Source organism: Nesoenas mayeri (assembly GCF_963082525.1).
Source record: "Nesoenas mayeri genome assembly, chromosome: 3".
NCBI lineage: Eukaryota > Metazoa > Chordata > Aves > Columbiformes > Columbidae > Nesoenas > Nesoenas mayeri.
In genome coordinates, this window is record NC_137544.1 from 16,599,794 (window position 1) to 16,624,323 (window position 24,530).

Genomic DNA, 24,530 nt, shown 5'->3' on the forward strand with positions numbered 1-24,530 from the left:
GTTACCAAGACAGTAATTTCTGGGGTACGGTAATAAATTTCCATAATACTTTCAGAAAGAGTTTCATTAACTTTGAAAAGGGCATTATCAATGGGTCCTTTTTTAAAACAGAATGCTTCCCAAACTCTAATGACAAAGAGAATGACTTGTTCACAGCATAGATGAAGTTTCCACGTACATAATCCCAGTCCCAGTCCAAACACAGATCAAGAGCTTTATGAGTTGAGACAATAACATCCTGGGGTTGATTAAGAGAATTCATCATCCCATCTGGATGCTGAAGTTCCTCAGCATGACTATATTTGGTGATGCTGAAAGCAAAGGTGAGGAATCTCTTCCCTTCATGCAGACACTCAGTACTGCACAAAGACACCAGAGAACCCGAACTAGACTGAGCCCTGACAGACCCAATGCATTGATCCCATGCCTGGGGTTTGTATGCTGAACGCTGGGACAAACAGCACAAACCCACCGTGTGCTCTGGGAGCCGGGCAACCTGAGTGCAGACACAACCCTGCACCCACTCAGCCAGTGTTTGGGACACACGGACAGCATTAGGTGCCTCGTGTTTATCTGCTAATTGACAGATAACATTTTATTACCTGTATGTCCTAGTATGGGCTTATAATTCCAGTCTGCGTCCATCTTATCTCTGGCCTCTTGAAAATAAAGGTGCAATCAATGGGGGGTGGGGGGGGAAAGTGAATATATTGACTGTTGTTCATCTGAAATTCTTGCCTCCCCCCGCACAGGGCCTCGGGAATGTGGACTCTCCAGGAGCGCTTTCCTGTCACCCCTGTCCCAGGGGCCGAGCGCCAACACCCTCGCTTGAAAATGGCTTTTCAGAATCTGCCATTGGGAAATAAAAAACCAACGTGTCAGGAGCAGAGTATGAAATTCCTGCCGCCCCCTGGGCCGGGGCACAGCAGGGACAGGACAGGCCGCGCCGAGCCCCGGCCGCGGGCAGGCGGGCTGGGAACTGCCCGTCCGCTCCGCACCAGCCACGCGGCCGGCACCGGACGCACCCACTGCACCCGCGGCTGCCGGGCCGGGCTCCCCGCCCGGCTCCTGCCAGAGCTCCCGCCCGCCGGCGGCCGAGGGGAGGGGCGGGCCGAGGGCGCGGCCACCGGCAGGCGGAAGAGCGGCCGCTGCCCCTTCGGGCGGTGTAAGGCCGCCGACGTACGCGCTGGGGCCCCTTCGCCCCCTCCGCCCCGCCGCCGGCACCGCCTCGGCCGGCGCCTTCCCCCGGGGCGCTCCCTCCCGCGGCCGGGCCGCGCTGCCGGGGAAGGGGGGCGGGGGAGGGGGGGTTGTAGCAGCATCACCATGGCGACAGTGACGTCATCTCACCCTGGATCTAATTGGAGGAAACCCCGTGGCCCCAGCCGCAGCCCACGGGCCAACCGAGCTTGTGCCCTGCCTGCGCTCGCCCCCGCGGCAGCGCGCTCTGCTCGGATTGGCTGTTTGGGCACGGGGGGGCGGAGCCGGGCTCGCAGGCCAGGCTGCGATTGGCCGCGTGGGCGCGGGCTGAGCAGCGGGTAGGCTTGCCTGTGCCAACGCCCTTTAGCGCTGGCTCTCGCCGGAGACGGGAGCGGCTCTTTCTCTCCGCCACAGCCCCGAGCGAGGCAGCCGATCGGGTGGCGCCCGCGGCCCGGCCTAGCGCAGCGGACTCAGGTGAGCGCGGTGCCGCGTCCCGGCGGCGGGCGCCGCTCCGCTCGGCCGCCGCCAGCTGCTGCCGCCGCGTCCTCCATTTTGTGATCGCGGCGTGGAGCGCTCGGCAGCCCCGGGGAGCGGGAGGCGCAGCCATCCAGCGCCGCCATTTCGCAGCCGGCGGGGCCGCCGGCTTCCTCTTTCCGCCCTGCCGCCGCGGGGGCAGCGCCGGCCGCCATCCGGCCCCGCGCCCCCCGCCGTCCCTGGGGACGCGGCCGCCCCTGGCCCCCGCCCTCGCCGTGGCCGAGACCCCACCCACTGCCGGCCGCCGCGCTCCCCCAGCGGCAGTGCAGGGCCGCCGCGGCGAGGGTCGGCGTTCCGAGGCCGGAGCTGCGGCCACTCCCGCCGCAGCCGCCGGGGGGAGACGGGCAGGCCCGGGCCCCGCCGCGCCCCGCCGCCAGGAGGCGAAGCGGCCTGTGCCGCCGGGCTGTCCCCGGGCCGCCCCGCCCCGGGCTCCCCCGGCCCCGCTCGGAGCGCGGGCGCCCGAGGGAGGCGGATCCCGGGCGCGCTCGGCCAGCCCGCTGGTTACAGCCCCTTAGGTGCCTCCCCTGGTGCGAGCTCGCCTCGATCCTTTATCATTTGTTCTTTCCCCGCTTGTCCTGGCTTGGGCATCCACCTTTCTTCAGCTCTCGCTTGCACGGCTTGTGGCACACGGGGCTTTGGACAAGGGTCCCCAGGCTGGCTGGTGGCGGCGTGTCCTCCTCCAGGCCGCCGGTACACAATATGTTAGTATGTTCACGTAAGGCAAGGAAGGAAAGCAGTGTGAGGACAAAAAGTCCGCGCTGATGGAAAAATAGCTATTTCCAGCGCTTGGTGTGCAGGCTGCTGTCCCTTGGCTGGCGCTGAGCGTGCCTTCCCCAGTTGGGTTTCTAGGCCGTGCTTTCCCATGAGGTGGACACTTGAGATAAGTGCCACCCCATGACCCTGCATGGAAGGGCAGGATGCTGCATTCTGTCTTGCCGTGGGAAGCACCTGAAGATGGGGAAGGGGAGGTGGGGCTCGCCACGATCCCTGATTTTTTTGGTGGGTTGCGAGGAGCGGTGTAAGATCATGTTATGTAGTGCTTTATGCCAGTGTCATAGTTACTGTCTTCTTTCTGGCAGGTCGTGAGGTGCATTCTTGCTTTGATAGTGTGACATTGCCAGCTTCTCCTGCCTTTACGACTATACTGCTCCTGCCCCACTGCCAGCCACCATGGATAAAACCGAGTTGATCCAGAAAGCCAAGCTGGCTGAGCAAGCTGAGCGCTACGATGATATGGCCACCTGCATGAAGGCAGTAACTGAGCAAGGTGCCGAGCTGTCCAACGAGGAGCGCAACCTGCTCTCAGTGGCCTACAAGAACGTGGTGGGGGGGCGGCGCTCTGCCTGGAGGGTCATCTCTAGCATTGAGCAGAAGACAGACACCAGTGACAAGAAGATGCAGCTTATCAAGGACTATCGGGAGAAGGTGGAGTCTGAGCTCAGGTCCATCTGCACCACTGTGTTGGTGAGTGGGGACTTCCTTTTTTCTTTTGTGTTTTATTTTATTCTTTTAAGATAATTTGTGCTTCTGTACTGGAGAATAAGACTGGGAACTTGACTGGGGAATATAATGTGAACTATTATGCTTGGATAGGGGAAGTCAGTGCAGTAACTTCTGCAACTGTTGTGTGGGTTACTGTGAGGATGAAGATCATCAGCACTATGGTGTGGGCCCCATATGTGTAGAGATATTTGAGGTACATGCTCAATCTTGAGGGTATATTTGAAGTACATTTTTGGATGGGGCGATCCATATGCAGTATTCCGTGAGGTAGTTGCAGAGATGCAAGGAATTTAGCCTCATGCTTGTTTTTGCTGTGGTTAGTAAGGTTATCTATTAGATAAGCTGAAAAGAAAATGAGAAAACCCGTTTATTTCTTTAGACCAGAGCTAATAACCTGTTAAGGCTTTTAAAGTAACTGGGTGTGCACTTCATTTACTTCTCGTGAAGAAAAATACTCTCAAGGGGTCTTTAAGAGATGTTTTGAGGATTATTTTAATATAAAATACGATTTTATAAAGTAAAACACCTACATGGAAGATGGAAAATTAAGATATGTAGAAATGGGTTTTGTCAGATCCAAACTGACTTCTCAGGGGAATCTTTAAGGTGAAGTTGCAGTGATTATGGAATAATGTAAAACCAAGGTGTGAAGACAGGCGTGACACCCCAAGCATGCATCAAAGCTCAGGAGTACATTTCTGTACAAGCAGCAGAATTCCAGATGCTATCGATAGCGAAACCGCGCTGCACTGTAGTGGGAGCTGAAGAGACGCGTGTCAGCAGCGTGGAGGCTGCTGGACCCTGTTCTACGTGACCAGGGAGTTGTGGCTGCAGGAAGCTGCATGTCCGTAATGCAATAGTAATTGTGTGGCGGGTAATCTTCAGCGGTTTATTTGCTCCTCTTTGTTGCACTTCTTTTGTATGTGTTCAGTATTGCTAACATGAGAACAGGAAGAAGCAAGTCTACAAAGAAATAAATAATTTTGAGGTAAATGTATCCTAGATTGTTTTCAGAGACCTGAATTTAAACCTGACTGGAAGTAACTGAATTTGCTTCTTGATTAGGTGTTCTGGCTCACATACAAGGGAGTACCTCTTTGGGTGGTTCTGAAAATACCTATATGTTTCCTTGCATGTTGCCTGCCACCCAGATTTTTTCGTTTCTTCCTCTAAATCAGTCAAAATGAGTTACCTTTGCTTGAAAAATCATTTGGAAATCTATTAGCTTAGCGAATCAGTTGAGTTAATTCCTTTAACTCATAAGTGTAGTTAAGTTGTAAAACTTTCACCTTTGTGAAAATGATGTGACTTGTTTAGGGGGCTGGTTCCTGTTTCCTGTGACAAGAGTTGTGTGATTCGGTGCCAGCACTTGTCCTGTTGTCACTGCTCTCGATCTCCTCTACTCAGCGTCCCACTTCAGGAATAATGTCTTGGGACCTCAACATAAAGCTCACTCTTCAGACTTCTTAATCTCCCTTTGTCCTTCTACCAAATCTGGTTCCTAAGGAGAACGTATAAAAGGCATAAAATCTCACTTTGGTTCCTTTGCCATTTTGACAGGGAGCTCATGCTTCCACAGAGGGATTGAACGTGTCTGGATGATAAAGGCAGCGAGCCATTTCACGCAGTGTCTATACTGAAATTATTCCAGTCTCATCAAATGGTGGACAGCAGGTAGCCTGGTAGCCATGCTAATGCAAACTGCTGATGTAGGAAGAGCAAGATCTTCCTGTGCTAGACGATTTTGTGCCTGCATTCCAGTCTTTCTCTGTTCTCAGCGATGGCCTGGAAGGCAGCAGGCAGTAGTGAGGACCGAAATCTACAGCTGTGCTTGCTTTTCCTCCTCTGCGCTGCTGGCCAAGGTGTGCCTTCCTTTGGCAGGAGATGCAAGCTATCTGCTGCAGGCCTTCCGATTTTGTTTGGTTTATTTTTTTTTTCATTCTTCCTTCGAGGGCCATGTCCAGTTACGTTCTGTTCTGCTTCTCTCCTTTTCCTCCTCCAGCTACCACTCCTATGACCCGTGAGTCAGCAGCTGAGCTGTTGGAACTCACAATGTGCAGGCACTACAAAGGACAGGTTTCCTAAAGCTGAGCCACAAAGTGGTTTTGACTCGTCCTTTGATAATTTTTTCTTTACTAATACTACAGTAACTGCTTGTAGTTTTTTTAGATCTCTTAAGGTGAATCTCAGAGATGCTCTTTGAATTCTAGGAAGGCAGCTAAACTGAAACAACTGCTGGCAAGTAGTATGGAAAGGTTGCTTGTCATCTGGAGTAATTGGATTTAGCAAGGGTGGATGCGTTGGGTGGAGTATGACTGCTGTTAGTCATACTACTAACAGTTTTTTTTCAAAATGCTTTTTTTTTATTGCTAGTTTGGCAGAGCTTTTCAAAGTGAAGTATATCTGCTGTTATAGAAACCTTCATTTGGCAATACTTGTGCTAGCATTGCAAACTACTGGTAATTTTTGATTTATAAAAGGCAACAACACTAAATCTGCATTTACTTTTTTTCCTGTAAAGAATGCTTCAAGCCTGTACGGTGTTGTTTTAGGGCATGGTTTGATAAGGAACTTAATTTTGGATGTATATATTCTAGTGGTTATTATCTTGAGATATCTATATAGGTATATATAGAAAGATACATAAATAAAAATAAAACTTTTACTAATCATTTAATTAGCATACAACCACCATCAGTGATCACAGTAAGATATTCTGTCATGCCAAGGGGTGAAGACATTTCTTTAACCGCCTATCTTGCACGTAGGAGTTGATGTGATCTGAACCCTTTTTAACTGTTAATTTAAATGCCCAGCCTTTTTTCTGGGAGTAGCTCTTTAATGAAGAAATGGTATGACTTTGTCAAACATCTTGTGTGAATTTTTTATTTGAAAGGTACACTGGGAGGTTTTATTGAAGTCCCTGTATTGATTGACTAATTCTTTGACAACGTAGAAAATTAATGTTGAATCACCCCTTATGAATCATAGTTGAAACTGTTCTTGAAACTCTCTTGTCCTTGAATAAAGAAATAGGTTGGCAACTTAACTGTTTTTTCAAGGTAAAGTTGGACTATGTTGTTTCATATACTCTTGAGCACGAAGTTCATGTTTCTTTTTATTCTCTGAGTGATTTCAAGACAGGGATAATAGGTAACATAGAAGGGATGGGTGCAGCAGCAACTTTCATGTAATTAGTGAAATAACATGTAAAACTTTGAAGATGGAATCTACAAGACTAATGCTTGGTTGTATATATACCCTGCTGTTCAGTGACATCAAATTTTCTAAAAAGATAACTTTTGAATTGAAACTTCTTTGGGGGAGCAGATCCAGTTGCTGGGTTTTGTGAGAGCCTCAGTCCCTCTGCATAGTGATAACTCATGTTCCATTCCATCTTCTTCATTCTTTGGAATGAAATAGTGTGAAGGAGGGACACCAGCCCTTGGCCTGGGAGCAGTTCAGTCGCCACCTGCAACTTGAGGGTTTTTCCATGTATTATTTGTAGGACTCTGCGTATGTGGAGTTTCTAGGTTCTGATGTTGTTGAAGCTCTTCACAGAGCAGTAGAGATGAGGTTTGGTAACTACTTGCCCACAGTTTAAAACTTTATGAAGGTGCAATGGCTAAAATCATTGGGCTTGGAAACAATTGTATCTTGGTGGCTGCTTACTCCTCATGTCTCTAGCTGCAACGTAAAAGCTTATTTTAATATGTTTTTAAGCTTTTGCTTAGAAAACTTACATATAGGAGGCTTTGGACCAACAGTAACATGACTTGTGCTGTGGATTCTTTTCTGTACCGTGCAGCAGTGCCTGCAATGAAATAGTTGTGAGCTGTAAGGTGTATCTTATTTCAGTTTTTACTGTCTCAAGGTTGAGAGGATGCTTGTAAACGTTTGATCTTCTGTGAGATTGCAGCGTTAATTGTTGAAAGCATGTATTAGTGTGCTGCTCTTGCCAGCTCCCCTTTCCTTCCTTCCTTCCTCCCCCCTCAAGGTTGCAGTGTTACTACTACTTCTGCTTTGCATAATTAAGAAACAATAAATGCTAATAAAAACAAGAGCAAAAATGTATGTCTATTGCTGATTTTTATCGATTTTGTAGATGTTGTTCTAAGGTTAATCACTTAAACAAAAAAAAATCTCCATACTAGAAAGTAAGGTTCAAAGCAGCTTTTTTCAACACCACAGGTTCATAGCTTCATTGAAATTGAAGTTGGTATTTTCTTGCAGCAGCAGATAGATTCCTCATGTCAGTTAAAGTATCTCATGTCAGATGATGAATAAGCTTTGACCATAGCCCTGTTTTTTCCCTACTTTTACCTTTGACCTCCTGAAGATGGAAATCTTTATTTACATGCAGAAATTTGGCAGATTCAGTAAGCATCCTATTGATGCTGCTATATGAACAATTTACTAGAGTTTCATGTCTTGTGAATCCTTTTTCTCTGCTTTCCTATTTTCAGTGGACAGCATTTCAATTATCACTTTCTTTACCTTTCGTAAATTGAAAGCAAATGCTATTGACTCATCCTTTTAAAGTAAGACTAAAAGGACTAGCTGCTTCATGACTCAAAGCCAGACCTTAGGTTGGGAACGTTGCCTCTTGGCAAATCCAGAATTGTGGAATGAATATTAAATTAATGTGTTAATTTCGAATAAGTCATCTATTTGAGGAAATGTAATATGTGGGGAGAGAGTTGATTCTCTTTGGTGTTCTTAGCACAACTTTGAGCAAATGTTCAACACAGTAATGATAAGAATTGTGGAACTTAATGCATTAATCTTTTCTAGTTTAATATGCGTGAAACTTAAATTTAAAATCACAATCTGAACTTGACTTATTCATGGTTCTAACTTCTCTTACATCAGTTTTTGCCCTTGGTTGTAATCTGCTGCTGCAGTACTACACTTTTGTGCAAGGAAAACTGAATCCTTTTCTAAGAAAGGACTGACACTTGCAGAAGCAAATCCTAGAATGCACTGAGGTTCTTGAGGTGGCTGAAAACTGTTAAAGCCCAACTAAAAGTAGTTTGAAGAATTCTGCTGGTAGCTGAGGCCTCCATTCCCATGCAGTCATTGCTTGCTGCCCCCTCCAAATGCAACTGGATGCTGAATTTCTAAAATGTGCAAGCAAGCTAGTGAAGCGAATGGCAGCAAGGTATTCTTTCAGTCTGAGGTTCTGAAAACTCGTGCCATTATGTTATTTGTCTGTGTGGTGTCATTTTTCTTTTTCAGAAGTTACTGGGATGAGTTTAGATCACTGATTGGATTTGCATGGGTATCTCCATCTTGAGGTAAAACCGAGAATAGGGTTAACTTAGGTCTGTTGGAAGCAGAAAAACCTGAATATAAATATCTTGTTTATTCTTAAAAGTTAAAGAAATGACCACCAGAGAATTGCACTTCTGCAAAGTCATAGCTCCTACCAGCTCTGCAAGGTCTGTCCTGAATGTTAACATCCTGTGAGAAGCAGGATGTGGAGTCACTGCAAGTAGGAAATTATAATACTGATACAGGTGACCAGCTGTTGAGAATGGGGTGGCCAAAGCCTCATCTTTCTCCAGTGTCAATATCAATTTTTTGATGAGGTTAAGCTATAGATTAACTTGTCTAATTGTAGTCAGGGCTATTAAAGCTCCATCTATCTGTCAGTCCACTTGTATTCGAGGAAATTTAATAATTTTAAATGTACACGGTTACTGGTTTGGTGGCCTTGAGAAAGTAGGATGTACCCACTAGGTGGAACTTGACCACAAAGACAGAAATTCCATTTTTCTGCTAATGTAGTGAAGCTTTTAACAGATTTTGTAAATCACCATCATGCTTACCTGCTAGACAGTTATCTCGCAGGCATTTCTGCTACCTTAGATACTAATATGATCAATACCTTTTTGAAGTAAAACGTAGAAGGCTGTGTATCAGAGAGACAGAACTTGATGAAGAAAGAACACAGTTGAGCTCGAAGATTTATTAGTGGTTGATTTCTTTATGATGGCACCGATTGGGGTTGTTCAGCGCCTTATTAAAGCAGTAGTTCGTACCAATTTCTGCATGGATGCAAAAGCGTAGTATTCTGTTTTCAGTGATGGGAGATACCTGATTTGTGGGCAGTGAGGTAAATGGCTGGGGGGGGAGCTGGTAAAAGTGCATGGATATAATTTCTTTGTGAGTTCGGTAGGTGAAGGTGTGTGCTTGATTAATCAGTGTTTTCTTACTTGTGTAGTTCTTGTCCCTTTTTTAGTTTTATACATTTTGTTTTTGAAAATGATGGCCTAGTGCCCCTAGATGTTAGTTACTGTTTAAGTGCTTTTGTACTTGACCATAAACTTGAAGCTAATTGTGTCAGGGACTAACTAGGTAAGGTAAGTACAAGTATTCTTGAACACTACATTAGAGGCACTTAGTCCATATATCTCTACCGAGTTCATTGGCCTGATGGTTACAGGTTCCTCCTTGTCCTTTCTGCTTCCCAGGTTGTCAGAACCAACATCAGAACATTCCAGTTGAGCATAGAGCTGACTTGTAAGCTTGTAATTTGCTAATTCACTCTGTACATCTGAATAACGGTTAATGTGTACTGGGCACTTAGACATAGGAGTCAGTAAAAATAATTTAAGTGCTGAGTTTCACATCCTGTGAAACCCATCACACATATGTGCACCCACCAAAACACCAGGTGTAAAGACCTATGAATTAGAAAGTCCTGAATTAGCTGTGATTTTGCTAATTACTTTCTTTTACTTTGTTAAAGAAATCAAGGGTTTGATTTGCCAGTTTCTAACATTTATAAAAGTTGATTCTTTGTTCTAGCAACATTTATTCTGTCCTTTAATTTATGTGATCCATCAACTAAAGTAGATGGATATAGGAGTCATGTTAGGCTCTGGAAACGAAAAACTTACCATTTGCCCTGATAATAAATTTTCTGAATACACTACATACATTCTTATCAGACTGCCAGCCTCATATTTCCTGTATAAAACTTCTGTGGGAAGTTCTGTTCTGAAGTTGAATACATTTTGCAAGATTCTTGTAAGTTTTTAAATGAAAGTAGGTAGCAGGGCCTTAGCAAGAAAGTCAAGTTTCACTTGCTATGAGAAATTGTTATAACAAGGTTATCCAAAACGTTGACTTGTAGTTTTTGTGACTTTATTGTTGTAGGTTGTCTCATTTGCAGAATAACAAATTATTGGCACATTCCTAATACAGTGAATGAAATAATTGCTGGGTTTCCTTCACGGTGAAGCTGAGCAGTGCAAAGGGCTCTTCCAGCTGCACTAAGCGATGGGAAGAAAGTGCATCTGTTTCATTACCTTTCTGGATTTGGGGGATTCACAAGCCTCTGATCTAGGTCTCCTGAACAGAGCAGAACTGGGGCAAGTGAAACTTCTAGGCCCCCCAGAGTTGAAAGGCTGGCTTTAAAATGATTTATTTGAACGAGGGCAGAGTACCTTAAACTCACATAACTCCTTCATGCTGTTGTTCATTTTGAGTATTGTTAGTCTAGATATATCTCAGTCAATCATTTAGTCATACCTTCAGGGCTTTGGTAGCTGCAGAGCATAGAAATATTTTAAAATGCAAATTTAGACTTCTTTGTTTGATTCTATTGCATTATAGAAGATCACAAATGGAGGATGCTGTAAGAAACTGTAGGCAGTCAGGATTCTGAAGAGTTTGATGTCAATAATGCATGTTTACTAAGAGGAAAATAACATTTTCAGGAATTAGAAATACAGAAAATGCAACTATGGAGGAATGTTAGGTAGAATCAATTTGAGATAAATCTGTTTGATACCAAGAAAATTTTCTTGAAAGCCTTTGGCTGTGTTGTATGGCCATTACTTCAGCAAAAAATTGTAGTTATTAAAAAGGGTAATTACTTTTGTTTGAAGACTCATTTCTACATTTGGCACAGGGAAACTTGAAAACTTCAGGCTTTTCTGTAAAAACTTGAATAATCCTTCGACTTGCGCTGGTTTGTTGATTTTTATTTATTTAAATTCTTTTGTCTGAAAATCTATATAAATGAGAACTTGCATTTCCACACACTTCTGGTTCCTGCCTTACATAGTGCTTTGGGGACCACAGAACTTTCTAACTTCTGTTTTAGGAGAAATGTAACTGGTGAATGTAAATTCTAGATGAAATTAATCTCAGCCCCAGGTGGGAATAGTGTGGGCAGATGTGCTGCAGCTCAGGCTTCCAATGCGTCTGTTAAGTGCGATTCCAGATACTTCATTCAGAGCCAATCCTAAATATTGACTGCCAGTTTTTAAAACTATGTAGACCAAGACTCAGATCCAAATGGAAAAGACAAATTAGGTCACCCTCTCCGTTTCCATGCCAGATACGTTTGTCTCTGCTTTTGACAGTGTTTCATCAGGTTATCTTAAGGCCATGCCATTTCTGGAAGGGTGCACACATATTTTCCTCAATGTATAAACTGAAATACTAATGGTCTTAAGAGGTCTATATGAAGACTAATGTTCTTCCAAAAAGAGTTGATTAATAGAGCTTGAATCCAGAAGAATGAAGAACTTACTTCTGCTGAATTACACTTTTGAAAGTAAAGTGATCTTACTGTTGCAGCAGGGGACTCTCCCTTTCCTGTCAAGAAAACAACCACTGAATGTTAAAACACACCTAAGTTGCGGTGAGTCATACTGTGGACTTTGGAATGACTGATTATACTTGAAATAGTCGAGAAGTCTTAATGCCAGTTTGCTAGACTATTAAAGCAGGCAGTCATTTGAGAGCAGAAGCCTTATTGAAAGGTCTGAGCCGACACCGATCATCTGTGCTGTCAAACACTTTGGAACATCTAATGTGTTTAAATTATCATTTAACAGTTAGTATTAAGGGAATGTGTTGTTCTGAGCTGCCTCACCAACTTCTTAGCTTTACTTTTTGACTACAGCTAGGGTGGAAACCATTTCCCTGTATGCTGCTTGTAGGTGATTTTTCTCATATAGGAGCTGGATGGACCTTCAGAAATGCTTGAGAATGAAGAATTTTTCCAAGTATTCTGCACGCTGCAGCTCTGGCTGAATTTCTGTAGTGTCACACACTGCAGAGTGTCTGTTGGGTGCAAGCTGCTCAGCTTCTAGATAAGACTGTGACGTTGAATCTATGTTCAGGGTGGTGAGTTAACTTGCTAAAAGAAGTGGTGTGGACTTGCACTCTGTGCATGTGCATTATTTTTAAGGAACCTTGTCTCAAAATAGGTTTGTTTCGAAACAGGGTCTTCACCTGCATGTGACCATTTGGTTCTGTGGGGTTTGGCCAAAAAGTGTGTGCCGTTACGAGCAAGTACAACGTTAAGTAGTCAGAGTTCCTTGCTGTCACCCATGTAACATCTGTTCTGGTGGCTAGCTTCAATACACCCTAAAAAACAAAACAAAACAAGAAAGCACTTAAAAGCTCAAAATAGGGAACATTCAGTGTCACCTCAGGAAGGGAAGGAATACCTAGGAAATGGCAAAAAAAACTTAATCTGGTGTCTGAAACATCTGTGACAATCCATGGAATGGTAGCACCTCCTCTGCTGGCAGATCTGACCATCACTTGGACAGCAGAGAGGTTCTGAATAGTTGATTTATCACTGAATTTTTTCCATCATGGGGTGAGGAAGAATATAAAATATTTTTATATTAAATGCACTGATATTGATTAGCTTGATCTTGTATAAAAAAGGAATAATACTATTGCATATTCTTTTTTCTAGATGTTTTTTGAGTCATATGAGTTAAAGTCCAGCAGAGGACTTTCCCTTAAATTACTAAAACCTGCAAATACGAATTATTTCCCACAAACTGTCATGATGTTTGCTTTTAAAGAATAGCATTTAAAATTGTATGCCTACAAGATGAAAGACGGTGTGTTTCAAACAACTTGAAGTAAGATGTATGGGCCTTTTAGGCTCAAGAATATTGCTGAAACAGTTGGACTTGAAAATTCAGCTTTATATTGACTTTATTCACAAAACTCTGTGCCAGCAATTTTGAACATCAGCACACGCCTTGCTAAAGATCATGCAGCAGCTTTAACCAGTTTGTATTTTTGGGGCAATCTTCTGGAAAGCATTGCTGCTTATGATGGTTGCTTTTGTATTTACTTTTTTTCCTTCTGGTGGAGTAACAGTAATGATACACCATACTAAGTTGGTGAGAAATGCAAATGGCAATGTAGATTGGTCTTTTGATATCATAACATTAAATAACTTGGTGCTGATGATATGACCCAAACATGTCATAAGTGTCGACATCTGAGTAATGGTGGCTTTGTAAATATTTTGAGTTACTTTGCTTTGCCATATTGAGAACTTTTGTCTGTACCTAGGCATGTGATATATCTGTAGCTTCCTTTGAAAACTGACCTTAGACTACTTGTGGTCAGTAGATAATCTCGGGAGCTGACCTGGTTCATGTTCATCCTCTGGTATTGAACGGATAAATGTGAAGAATATATCTATTACCTAATGGTGTTGGAATTTATGCCGAGAATTATGTATTTGCTTTTCTTACTGAAGTCCAATTCTAAATGGCAGAAGTGCTGAAGGCAGCTCAAAGGTCAATTTGATATTCATTTTTTTTTCCTTTTAATTCATCTTTGTCAGGTTTTTTTATAGCTGAATAAGTGGGAAGAGAGAACAGCACAGATCAGATAGTGGTGGTATTTTTCTGCCACTTGAACCTACCACATAGTTAAATAGTACAGAAAGTATTTAGTGTATGTTGTGGTTGAACTTGATGTCTCTGTCAGGCTTGCCTTTTAAAATAGGCTTAGATGGGGAGAGGTTGGTGGGATGTCGTGCTTTGTTGTCAGCTTTTAAAAGAAGGGCTTGTCCTGAAAACAGGTAACAGCACATGCGGAGTGGGACCAGTACGTGAATTGGAGGGGATGGATATGCGCACGGTGGATGTAAGGAGAAGCTGGCTGGATGCACACTCAGCAAATAATTATGAAGGAGCTGTGTCTTCAGGGAGCTGCTTTGTCTGCATCAGGCACTTCAAGTGAAGATATGTCTGGTATATTGCTTTAGGACTTGCTTTTCATAAAGCTGAAATAATGGGGAAGTGTTGAAAGCAGACAATGCTCAGGTTAATTGCAGTGGTCTGATGCTACAGCCACGTGTCCAGCCCTTGTTCCTGCTTAAGCAGAGGGGAAAAGAGACTAAGAATGGACAGGTACTCAGTTGGAAAAGAACAAACGTGGAACTGGAAAGGGATCCAAAACCACAATTGAAATGTAACTTTCTCTTGGCATATAAATGAGTAAGTCTGCCAATGAAGAGGAAAAATTAAAGGAAATAGAATTTCAGCTTTAAAGGGCAAGGAAGTAGACTGATGCCAGGTCCATAGACTGCTCCCCACCACTTCTTCAGGCAGATGTGGATCTCATCCAGGGACTGGTAGCCCATTGTTGCTGGCATTTCTTTAATAGATAAATAAATAAGTCTGTCTCCTGTAGGAGAGGAAAGAATATCGTATATGAGAATATGATGCTATTAGGATGGCAAGAGTGTTAGCACACTGTGAAGGTAGAAATAAATTGAGATGGATGAGCAACACTAATGAGAAGTGGGTGGGGAAACCTGTCACGCTACTGAAGGACCTGTGTACCACTAGAGAAAAGCGTATCGGTGTGGGGGCAGCAGCAGATACCAACCACAGAGTGTCACAGTGCAAACTGCTCTAATGGAGCTGCACCAGGACACGAAGGGACCAGCTTGAGGACAGACCTTTGGTTCCTGCGTCTTCCTACTACTCGTGGTGTTGGGGGTCACCAGGGCAGGCCAGCAGCTTGAACATCTTGTGTCTTTTCATGGCAGCATCTGAGGCGTGTTTGGCATTGTAGACCATGTAGTTGCTGGTTGTTCAGGTCTTGGTTTAGAAGGTGAGAACAACCGTTGCAATTCTTTATGATGGTGGGAACTGTATTTTGATGCATAAATTTCTCTGACCAAAAAAGAAGTGGTGGGCTTGTCTGGTGCGTGTGAACATGGATGGCAGTCTGCTGTGTTAGCTGACTTCATCACAGAATCCCACCTGTGGCAGTGCCTGTCACTCTTTAGGTGAAATTTATCATAATAAATTCGGAGGTTAGCTGAGGTCTGCTTCATTGCTCAGGCTGCCTCTGTTCATTTTGCTTCCTGTCAGCTGATGTTTCAGATGAGAATTCCTGGCTGCCTGCTGTCAGATGGAAAGGTGGAAAAGCCCAAGTGGGGAAAGACAGAGAACAGATGTAGGAAATCTTGAGTTATCCTGGCTATTACTGACTCACAACACAGTGAAGTAAATCATTGAGCTTACTGTGCTGCCTGCTCTCACTGCCCCGCCAAAATTTTGTCTGTTAGAGGGAGGGCAAGATGCCTTCCAAGAAACGATGATGATGTCCTGAGATGAATGGCTCACTAAATGTACCAAATACATTATTGATTTGAAAGATAACACCTGGCTAGATAAATAATTAGCTTTACTCAAACCCTGTTTATATTCTGTTCTATCCTACCTGATCCTAAATGAGATCTTGTTCCACTTAAGGCTACTAAAAACCCAAACCGGGTACATAAAGTCCAGAAGGAGGATGTTCCACCCTGACTGGCAGAGGCGCAGATCTCTGCTGTACCATGTGCTGTGGTAGAATTGGGGCCCTGGAGAGGAACGGGGAGCGGGAGCTGCTGACAGGGCAGCTCACCTCCTCCGGCTGAGGGGCGCCTGGGAAATAACACAGTGTATGTAACCCTCTCCCGGCTGTCTGAAAAGCTATAGTTCACTCCCAGCAACCACTTTTTTCCTCTAAATTTCTCAGAAATGTGCACTAAACCACTAGTTTTCAAACCTGTGTATTGGAGGCAGCACCTTCAGGATGAAGATAGAGTTTTGTCCAATATTTGGTTTTAAATCCTATACAATGTGTTTTTCTTTGGTCAGTGATTTTTAAACTAGCATGGTTTTTCACATCTAATTTGAGGACATGGATAAATCAGATCTCTGCTGTTTAATGCAATCCCAGCCTTAGGATTGCTTTAGAGGCTGGTAGTTACTCTTTAATTCTGACTGATTTAAGGAACCTTTCTAAACTTGGGTGTATTACATGTCAACTTTCTTCATTCTGGGCAGTTTCTTGTGAAATGTAGCTTTGGTGTTAAATTTAAGATTACTGGATTATCATCTCTGAGACTTGAAACTGGTTTATGTAGCATTGTGCTGTTGTGGCTGGCGTTGACATCTGTCATGGGAGAAAAGCATCAGGAAAACACTGAGCCAAAATGTGAAGTTTTACTCATTGCAGAAACCTGTAGGGTGGGAATAACTCTTTGTAACATGGGAATCACTCATGCAAAATAAGTTATTAATATGGGATTGTATTATCAATCTGCCTACTATGTCTTAACTCTTGTTTTAGAATATACCTAAGGTGTTGCTGCTTTTTCCATAACACCAGTGAGGTGTACCATTCAAATGCTTGCTCAAGCCCTGGCGTACTTCACTGTTACACCATTAGACAAATCCCCTACTTATCCCTATGCCATAGTAACCAGTGTCTAGTCTTTGGCAGTGGTTTTCTAGCCTCACAGTCCTAAAAATGTCTGTTTCTGATTTGGTAAGTGGAAGGGTATGTCAGGCTCTGTATCATCTTAGCCTCCCACTGCTTTCTCTGGGGTAACTCTTGTAACTCTTTACTGGTTCTTAATGCGTCGGTGTGGGGATCTCTGAAGGGAACGTGTCTGTGGAGCTGTGTGCAATATTGCATCCGTGCTAAGCACACTGTGTGGATGCTTTTTTCACCCAACTGGAAGTACCCGACTACAAGTGTCGGTTTAGAATAGTTGCCAACACCTCAAATGGACTTGGAATGAGTAAATGCTTTCAGCTGGATTGCTGTGCTACTGTTGATTATTAAAGGAAGTAATAATGGTATGATGGTATGCATAGGGAGTAGATTTGTGTCTAAAATTAGCTCGTTTTGATTATAGTGCTGCAGTCACTAATTAAAATGCTAAGGGGTTTTGCCCTGAAAGCTTACAGTTCCTTAAACATCTTATTCGTAGCTGCTTCGTGAATTTGGATACGCGTTCCTGTAACAGAAATCTTACTTAACTAGCTACGGTTTGCAAGCTTGGTGGAAACTTTCTACTGCTTTTATGACCTGTTTATTTTCCAGGTAACTGAATGCAGATCTTTATCACTGAAATTCGTAGTGTAAAGTTGCGCTCCGTATCATGGGGTTTCCTTGAGTGTGTTGGAACTTATTCACATCTTTTGTCAACTCCAGAGAACATGGGTGGGCTGTGGTAGTGAACTGGGTGAACTGGCTGGGGCTCAGGGACAAGGAGGTCAGCCAGGAGCTGTTCTCCTCATCAGCTCTCTGAAGTTCCCCCTTTCCTGGGGTAGAATCCTGTGCCTCTTCTCTCCTTCACCTTCACCCCTCTCTCAGAAGTGCTAGGAGGCCTTGCAGCCTTGGAGAGAGACTTATCTCCTCTTGCCGGAGGCTTGTAAACCTTTCCCTGTCCCTCTGGTGATCAGGTAGGAGAGCTGTGAGCAGGGGCAGCTGTGAGCAGCAGCTCAGGGAGTGTGGGAGCTCTGTGCAGATCTCTGGGAGCAGTGAACACAAAGGAACGGGGGTTACTGCCCAGCCAAGGGCTGGCGCAGTTTGGTGGGGCTGGCTACCAGCTACATGGGTTGGAGTCCTTGGTGCTCTCTGGTAGGTGAGCTGGAGAGTCCTTATCACAAGTCTAATCAACGCAACTTATACAAAAAAATAGCAGAGTTGTTTTTCTTTTTTTTTCCTATGAAGTGGGAATTAGTTCTTACTTATAAATAGCTTTGATACATTCTGCATGAAGTTTCATTTTTCTGGTAAAAGCTTACTTATTTGCAACAATGTTTTTGAAATGAAAGTTCATATCCTGAAACTAAACTTGGTCCTGAAACTACACACTAGTAAGCCTTTTCCTGGTACTTTTTCTGTTGTCTGATCAGATGTGTCAGACTGATCATCTCAATGCATTCTCTAGCTTTATGCCTTTACATAGTTTGTTTAAATAAGCGTGCATCTGTCCAAAATGCTCTGAAACTTTTTTTTTCTTCTAGCAAACATTTGAGTCCATCCAAACTTTCTGGAGAGGGGCCATGAGGAAGAAATTTTTTACAATGAGGGTGGTGGAACACTGGCCCAGGTTGCCCAGAGAGGTGGTCGATGCCCCATCCCTGGAGACATTCAAGGCCAGGCTGGATGGGGCTCTGAGCAACCTGATCTAGTTGAAGATGTCCCTGCTCACTGCAGAGGGGTTGGACTAGATGAGCTTTGAAGGTCCTTTCCTACCCAAACTATTCTGTGATTCTTTGAAAACTACATTGAACTTAAATGCAACAGTGTATGTAATATGTCAATGTCTTCTGTTGTTGTTATTTCAGGAGCTGTTGGACAAATATTTAATAGCTAATGCAACTAATCCAGAGAGCAAGGTATTCTACCTGAAGATGAAGGGAGACTACTTCCGATACCTTGCTGAAGTTGCATGTGGTGATGACAGAAAACGTAAGTACCTTGTGGTCTTCAGCCTTTTAATAGCCAGTGAACTTCAGTTTTCAGCCCTGAGCAAGGGAACAAGCGTGTGCAAGTGACTTGTTCTGAATTCACCTGAGTTAGCTGAGTGGGAAAAACTACATTGCAATTGGAAATCTACAGTGTTCATACAAATGGAGAGTAAAATTCTAAATAGACATTAAGCATAGTATGCCATGGAATTTTAGCTGGTGTTCCTGTCATCTGTCCTAAATTTCTGAATAGTCATTCCATAATGCTTATTCAGGATTTCTGGACAACAATTTAGGTGAAGGTCTGCTAACATATTTAATGTATTTATTTGTATTTCTTTACTAAAATAAAGTTGGTGAGGAAAAGTAAACAGATCCCTAACTTTTTTTACTCCATGATGGAGTCCTGTTATCTATAAGTTTTAACTATGTCAGTGTGAAGCAGACTTCATTGTAGTTACCTAAGTTTATAAAGAAGCAACAGAATTAGTAGGTCAGTACACTATCCAAAGAAGTGTGAGCTGCACTCTTGAAGTGGTTGTGATATTCACTGGAATAATACTGTTCCTGTAATTTTAGTTTGCCCTTTGGATCCAGCACAAAAGGCCTGGAAAACTTTACAGCTGACATCCTTTACTGGACGTCCTGAGAATGTAGAACATTCCTGGAAGTTGGAACATGTGCATAGATGGTTCTGAGTACCTCAGGAAGCTCATCTAGGGAAGATTTTAAATCTCTATTCAGAGGATGTATTGAATTAAGTATTAGAACTGTCTTGCAAGGTGCCCGGGTACTGTTGCGATGTTAAAAACTCTTAGTATGGCAAAAACTAGTGATACATTTCTACATAATAAACTAAAATTAGCCCTGGAATGATGATTGAACACAGAAGGGAGATGGGCTGTTGGAGCGGGCGGAGCGCTGCAGGGACTGTCCCTTTGGGTTGCGCATGGTCAGCGTCTGGCAGTGTTGGCTGGTTTAAACCGATTGAATTGCAAAGTGGGAGGACAGAGCTGATTGTCACTTAAATAAAGGCTTTGTTAGTCTCTGTGTATTGTAAGAGCATTTAAGTTGAAAGATGAAAATATACAAAATGGAGGAAAAGTCTTTGCATTGATGGGTTGCTTTCAGGAATTCTTAACCCTTTGCCTGATTTGAATGACAACAGCAGGTCCAAGTGTAGCAGAGACAACTTGTCTTTAGCTTTCACAAAGATAATCTGGTTTCTATTTTGTCTCAAGCAATAGTTGTAAATACATGGGCTTGTCTGAGCAGAGAAATACTTGATTGTCTTGGCTAAAAAGGTGGAATTTGAAGTGATATGCAGGCTGATACGGGTGCTTACTGGAGAAGAGGGAGTGACAACCTTATTAGCAGATTTCAGTGTATATTTTGTGCTTGACTTCTAGGAGTTCTACCTGAAGCTTTTCTGAAGTTCTGCCTCTAAGCATCTGTTCACTTTCTCAGCTTCAAATATATTTTATATACTTATAAGCTAATCTATTTGCTGTGTTTGCTAGGGTTTTTTTGCCTTTTTCCACCTGTTTTCAACAAAAATTAGGCCATTAGCACTCCTTACAGTGTGAACTGCGAAAAACCCAAGTGTGTGTTGTGACTCTTCTGAATACATAACAGATTTTACTTACCAAACTCTTTTTTCCAGCACGTTCTAGAGCAATTATGGCATTAGCTCCCTTGGAGAGCTGTATTCTGAGCTCTGACAATGGCCTTTTTCTGCAGTCTCATTCCATTCTGCAGGCATCTTTAGGGCGGCTGTTGGCCCTTTGATTATCTACCACAAGACAATCTGGAATAGACTGTATGTAGCGCTCTTAAAGTACTCACCCTGGCCTGGTAACCGCTTTTCTCTGTGGTCTTTCTCCCAATTATTTTGGGCACGACCTTGTTTGGTTTTTTTTATCTTGACCCTTCTACACCTAATTTTTGGAGGCAGACTTTCAGTTTGTCAGGAACATGCAGGACGTGCCTTCCAAACTTCATCAAGAAGTAGTAGGGCCATTTTTTTTTTTGTACTTAAAGCATTAAAGGCCATTGAAGTAATATAGTCATCTTGGATGTTTGAATTGACTAAATTCTGTGTACCTCTCTGAATACCTTTGCTCTACAGTAGCTTAATTTGCTCCCTGTGTTTTGTCATTGTGGCAGCTGTACTTGAGGTGGGTTTAAAGTCATTACCTTGATTAAAGTAAGTGCAGTGATTTGCTAAGAGCGGACTTAAACAGAGGACTGTTCAGTGTCCTACTGGTGGAGTACTTTAAGGAGTCCTATCTTAACCCAAAACCTTAATGTTTCTCATTCTTTTAACAGAAACAATAGAAAACTCACAGGGAGCTTATCAGGAGGCATTTGATATCAGCAAGAAGGAGATGCAGCCAACACATCCAATTCGCTTGGGTCTAGCTCTTAACTTCTCTGTATTTTATTATGAGATTCTCAACAATCCTGAGCTTGCCTGCACACTGGCAAAGACAGTAAGTTACTTTTTTCTTCTGTATGCCTGCAGGGACAGTAGAAGAGAGTTTATGCTCAAAATAATATGAACTATTATTTCCTAGAGTTTATGCAGGCAATGATCCTATTTAATGGATCTAGTTTCCAAGCTCATATTGTTAGTGGGATTAATGGGGTACAAGCAGTTTGTATTTACAATGTGACTTAAATTTTCAGCATCATGACAAGCTTTTATTATGCCTTTATTATGCTTCTGTTTCAAATAGAAGTTAATGACCTGAACTGCTGTAATGTTGCTTTTTTTTTTTTTTTTAAGCTACCTTTACTAATGGTTTTAGCTTCTGGTTGTTTAATGATCAGTTAACAGGAAGACTAAAGATGGTTTAATTATTCTAGGCGTTTGATGAGGCTATTGCAGAACTTGATACACTGAATGAAGACTCATACAAAGACAGTACTCTCATCATGCAGTTGCTTAGAGACAACCTAACAGTAAGTTGCCTTTTCATGTGCTGTCTGGTTCTGTAACCATGTATTAGCTTAGTTGGACTGAATTTGTCATGGAACACAACCTTTATTTTGCTCTAGCACAAAACATAGCACTGATTTGGGCTACTTGCCCTGCTATACATTTTCATAACGTGGGAATGAAAATGTATAGTTCGAATGTAGTGTAAGTTGATGTCAGCGGCTTCATGCTGTGTAATCTAGCTTGGATAGTTCACATGCTTCATTGTTTGCTGCCCTTTTCAGTGGAGGAGGAGAAGGTGCATTCAGCTATCTTTAACATGCAAGATAAAACAAGGAGTTGAAAAACAGTAGCCGAGGATCTGTCAGGGATGCTTACTCAAACTTCTTGGTGACCTCCTTAGAAACAAAACGTCTTTCCTGTTGTACATCCAGTGCAGCTTGCTTTATTCATTTTCCTGATTTTCATGTAAAAGAAATCCAGAATTTCAATACATTAAGAATAAAATCCGTTCATGTTTGAGCATGTATTACAATGATTAACTGTTTAAACAATTGCTTAATGGAAGCACTAAGTTCTATTAAAACATGTAACTAACGCAATTTTTTAGGCATTATCCTCACTGCGTTTAAGGTTACAGCAACATTTATTATTTTGCAATATTCCTTCAGTAGAAATGTCTTTTACTAGCACTATAAAATTCTTAGCTTCAATAACGAAAGTGGTAATTTCCACTTTCAGGATTCAGACTGCAGCTTTTGAAATTGATGGTGCCTATGACGCTACCGTTCAGACTTGTCGAATGATCTAGGATGGGTGACATAGCTCGCTGTTGAGCACACAAGTCTGGGCCTGGTCAGAACACTGTCTGCTCGGCCTCTAATACCCGAGGTGCATGGCTGGTTGTGCCCTGTGCATGGGAAACTATTTCCAGTTGCCTCTTTCTGACCAAGTACTGGAAGCCAGGATTGTACAGCTCCAGTGCACTGGTACTTTGTAGACATCCTTGAGTCTAACTCATTTTCATTTCTATACAGTCAGTAGTTGTCCCTTTTTGGAAGTAAAGCTGAACTTCTGAAAGCTGACACTGTTTTTCTTTTCTTTCTAGTTATGGACATCAGACAGTGCAGGAGAAGAATGTGATGCTGCAGAAGGTGCAGAAAACTAAACTGCACGTGGGGCGTCATTCTCCCTTTCCTTCTCAAGAAACCTTTTTACACGTCTCCATTCCTTATAGCTCCACTTGGATTTCCTATAGCAAAGAAAACCCATCCATGTGTATGGAAATCAATTTATAGTCTTTTCACACTGCAGCTTTGGGAAAACTCCATTCCTTGATTTGTGTTTGTCCTGGCCTTCCTGGTGTGCGGTTACTGCTGTAGAAAAGTATTAATAGCTTCATTTCATATAAACATAAGTAACTTCCAAACACTTATGTAGCAGACTAAAGTGTACCTGGTATTTAAAAACAAATCTGAACCAGTTCCTGCCAGTTGAATGTGTTTTGTATTACAGTAAGATATGAAAATGTAGTTAATTGCAACTAAAGAGTGTTCCACCTAGCTTTTAATTCTCCACATTCCCTTCTTATTCTGCAGGGTTTCCTTTCCATAATTGACTTTCACACGCTACTGTGTATTCTTTTCAGTAGGAACATGGAAGTATTGGGCCAGATCAAGCTGAGCATTTCTAGTTTGGAAAATGACAAATTGAGGTGCTTCCTGTATCATGTAATACAGAAGCTTGTGTGTTCAAAAACAGGGGCTTCTCTTAATCTTCAGTTGCTGCTGTTTAAGTTGATATCCCTTCCCAATAAAAGTTCACTTACACTCCTGCCTTCGTAGTTCTGGTATTCACTTTACTATGTATTAGAAGCAGCATGTTACTGCCGGAGTACAGGCAGTGCTTTTTGGCGGACTAAAGTGCATGTCATTTCTTAATACACTGGAATGGGAAAACCAATTGAAGTTCACATGTCCAAGTATAAAATTTAGTACTTTTCCATGCAGGTTTGTGCACATGTGAGAAGGTGTCAAGTTTGTCCAGTGATTGTTATTTAGAGAGTTTGGACCACTATTGTGTGTTGCTAATCATTGATTGTAGTCCCAAAAAAGCCTTGTGAAAATGTTATGCCCTCTGTAACAGCGAAGTAACATTAAATAAAATTACATTTTATAAACCACTTACTGTTGACTTGTAACAATTCCATGTAATCACTTAAGGGCTAAACTTAAATGTAAGTAACTTGTGCTCAAAGTGTCTTTCTCAAATCTAGTGCATACTTTTAAAAGTCTGCTCTTAAATGAACTTACTTCATATTTGAACACTGCATTTTATGAAAATATCCTGGATAATTTTTCAGTTAACCTGACATGTGGACTTCTCAATAACTAAATCTACTTGAGCTAATGGCTTCACCTGAATAATGACCTAAGAAAAAGTAGCCAATTTCTTGATATTCTTCCATGGCTAGCAAATCAAACCTTATCTAAATGATACTTTTTTCTTTGGTAATTTCACTAAGTTCTCCGATCTCTCCTCATGTTGCATTTTTTCACTGATGGTCATCATTATTATTACAGTATTCGGGCTACGTGTTTAGAAATGCAGAGGAATTTGTCCTGCTCTAGAACATTAGTTTGTGTGCTGCCACATCATAACGTGCTTTCTGTTGTTCTTAGACTGCTTTTAATATTACTGTTGTCCCCAATTTTTGGAGCTTTTAGTAGTAATACATTGCTCTGCTTTTCTTTGTTTCTCTTCCCCTTTCTCCCCCTTAGAGCATCTAAGAGTTATTTCTTAAACCT

At 42.6% G+C, this 24,530-nt stretch overlaps 1 protein-coding gene across 1 annotated transcript; it reads left to right on the plus strand.

Annotated features, from left to right (window-relative positions):
- The first annotated feature begins 1,512 nt into the window (after positions 1-1,512).
- Positions 1,513-23,558, plus strand: YWHAQ (tyrosine 3-monooxygenase/tryptophan 5-monooxygenase activation protein theta). Its single transcript, XM_080341108.1, has 6 exons — positions 1,513-1,671; positions 2,811-3,195; positions 18,660-18,783; positions 21,111-21,274; positions 21,651-21,746; positions 22,832-23,558. The coding sequence occupies exons 2-6, from the start codon at positions 2,902-2,904 to the stop codon at positions 22,889-22,891; spliced, it is 738 nt and encodes a 245-aa protein (XP_080197234.1). The 5' UTR covers positions 1,513-1,671; positions 2,811-2,901; the 3' UTR covers positions 22,892-23,558.
- The last annotated feature ends 972 nt before the right edge of the window (positions 23,559-24,530 follow it).

Coding starts and splice junctions, on each gene's coding strand:
- YWHAQ (XM_080341108.1), top strand. CDS start 2,902: ATGGATAAAACCGAGTTGATCCAGAAAGCCAAGCTGGCTGAGCAAGCT. Junction 3,196..18,659: donor CCATCTGCACCACTGTGTTG/GTGAGTGGGGAC, acceptor TTGTTATTTCAG/GAGCTGTTGGACAAATATTT. Junction 18,784..21,110: donor ATGTGGTGATGACAGAAAAC/GTAAGTACCTTG, acceptor TTCTTTTAACAG/AAACAATAGAAAACTCACAG.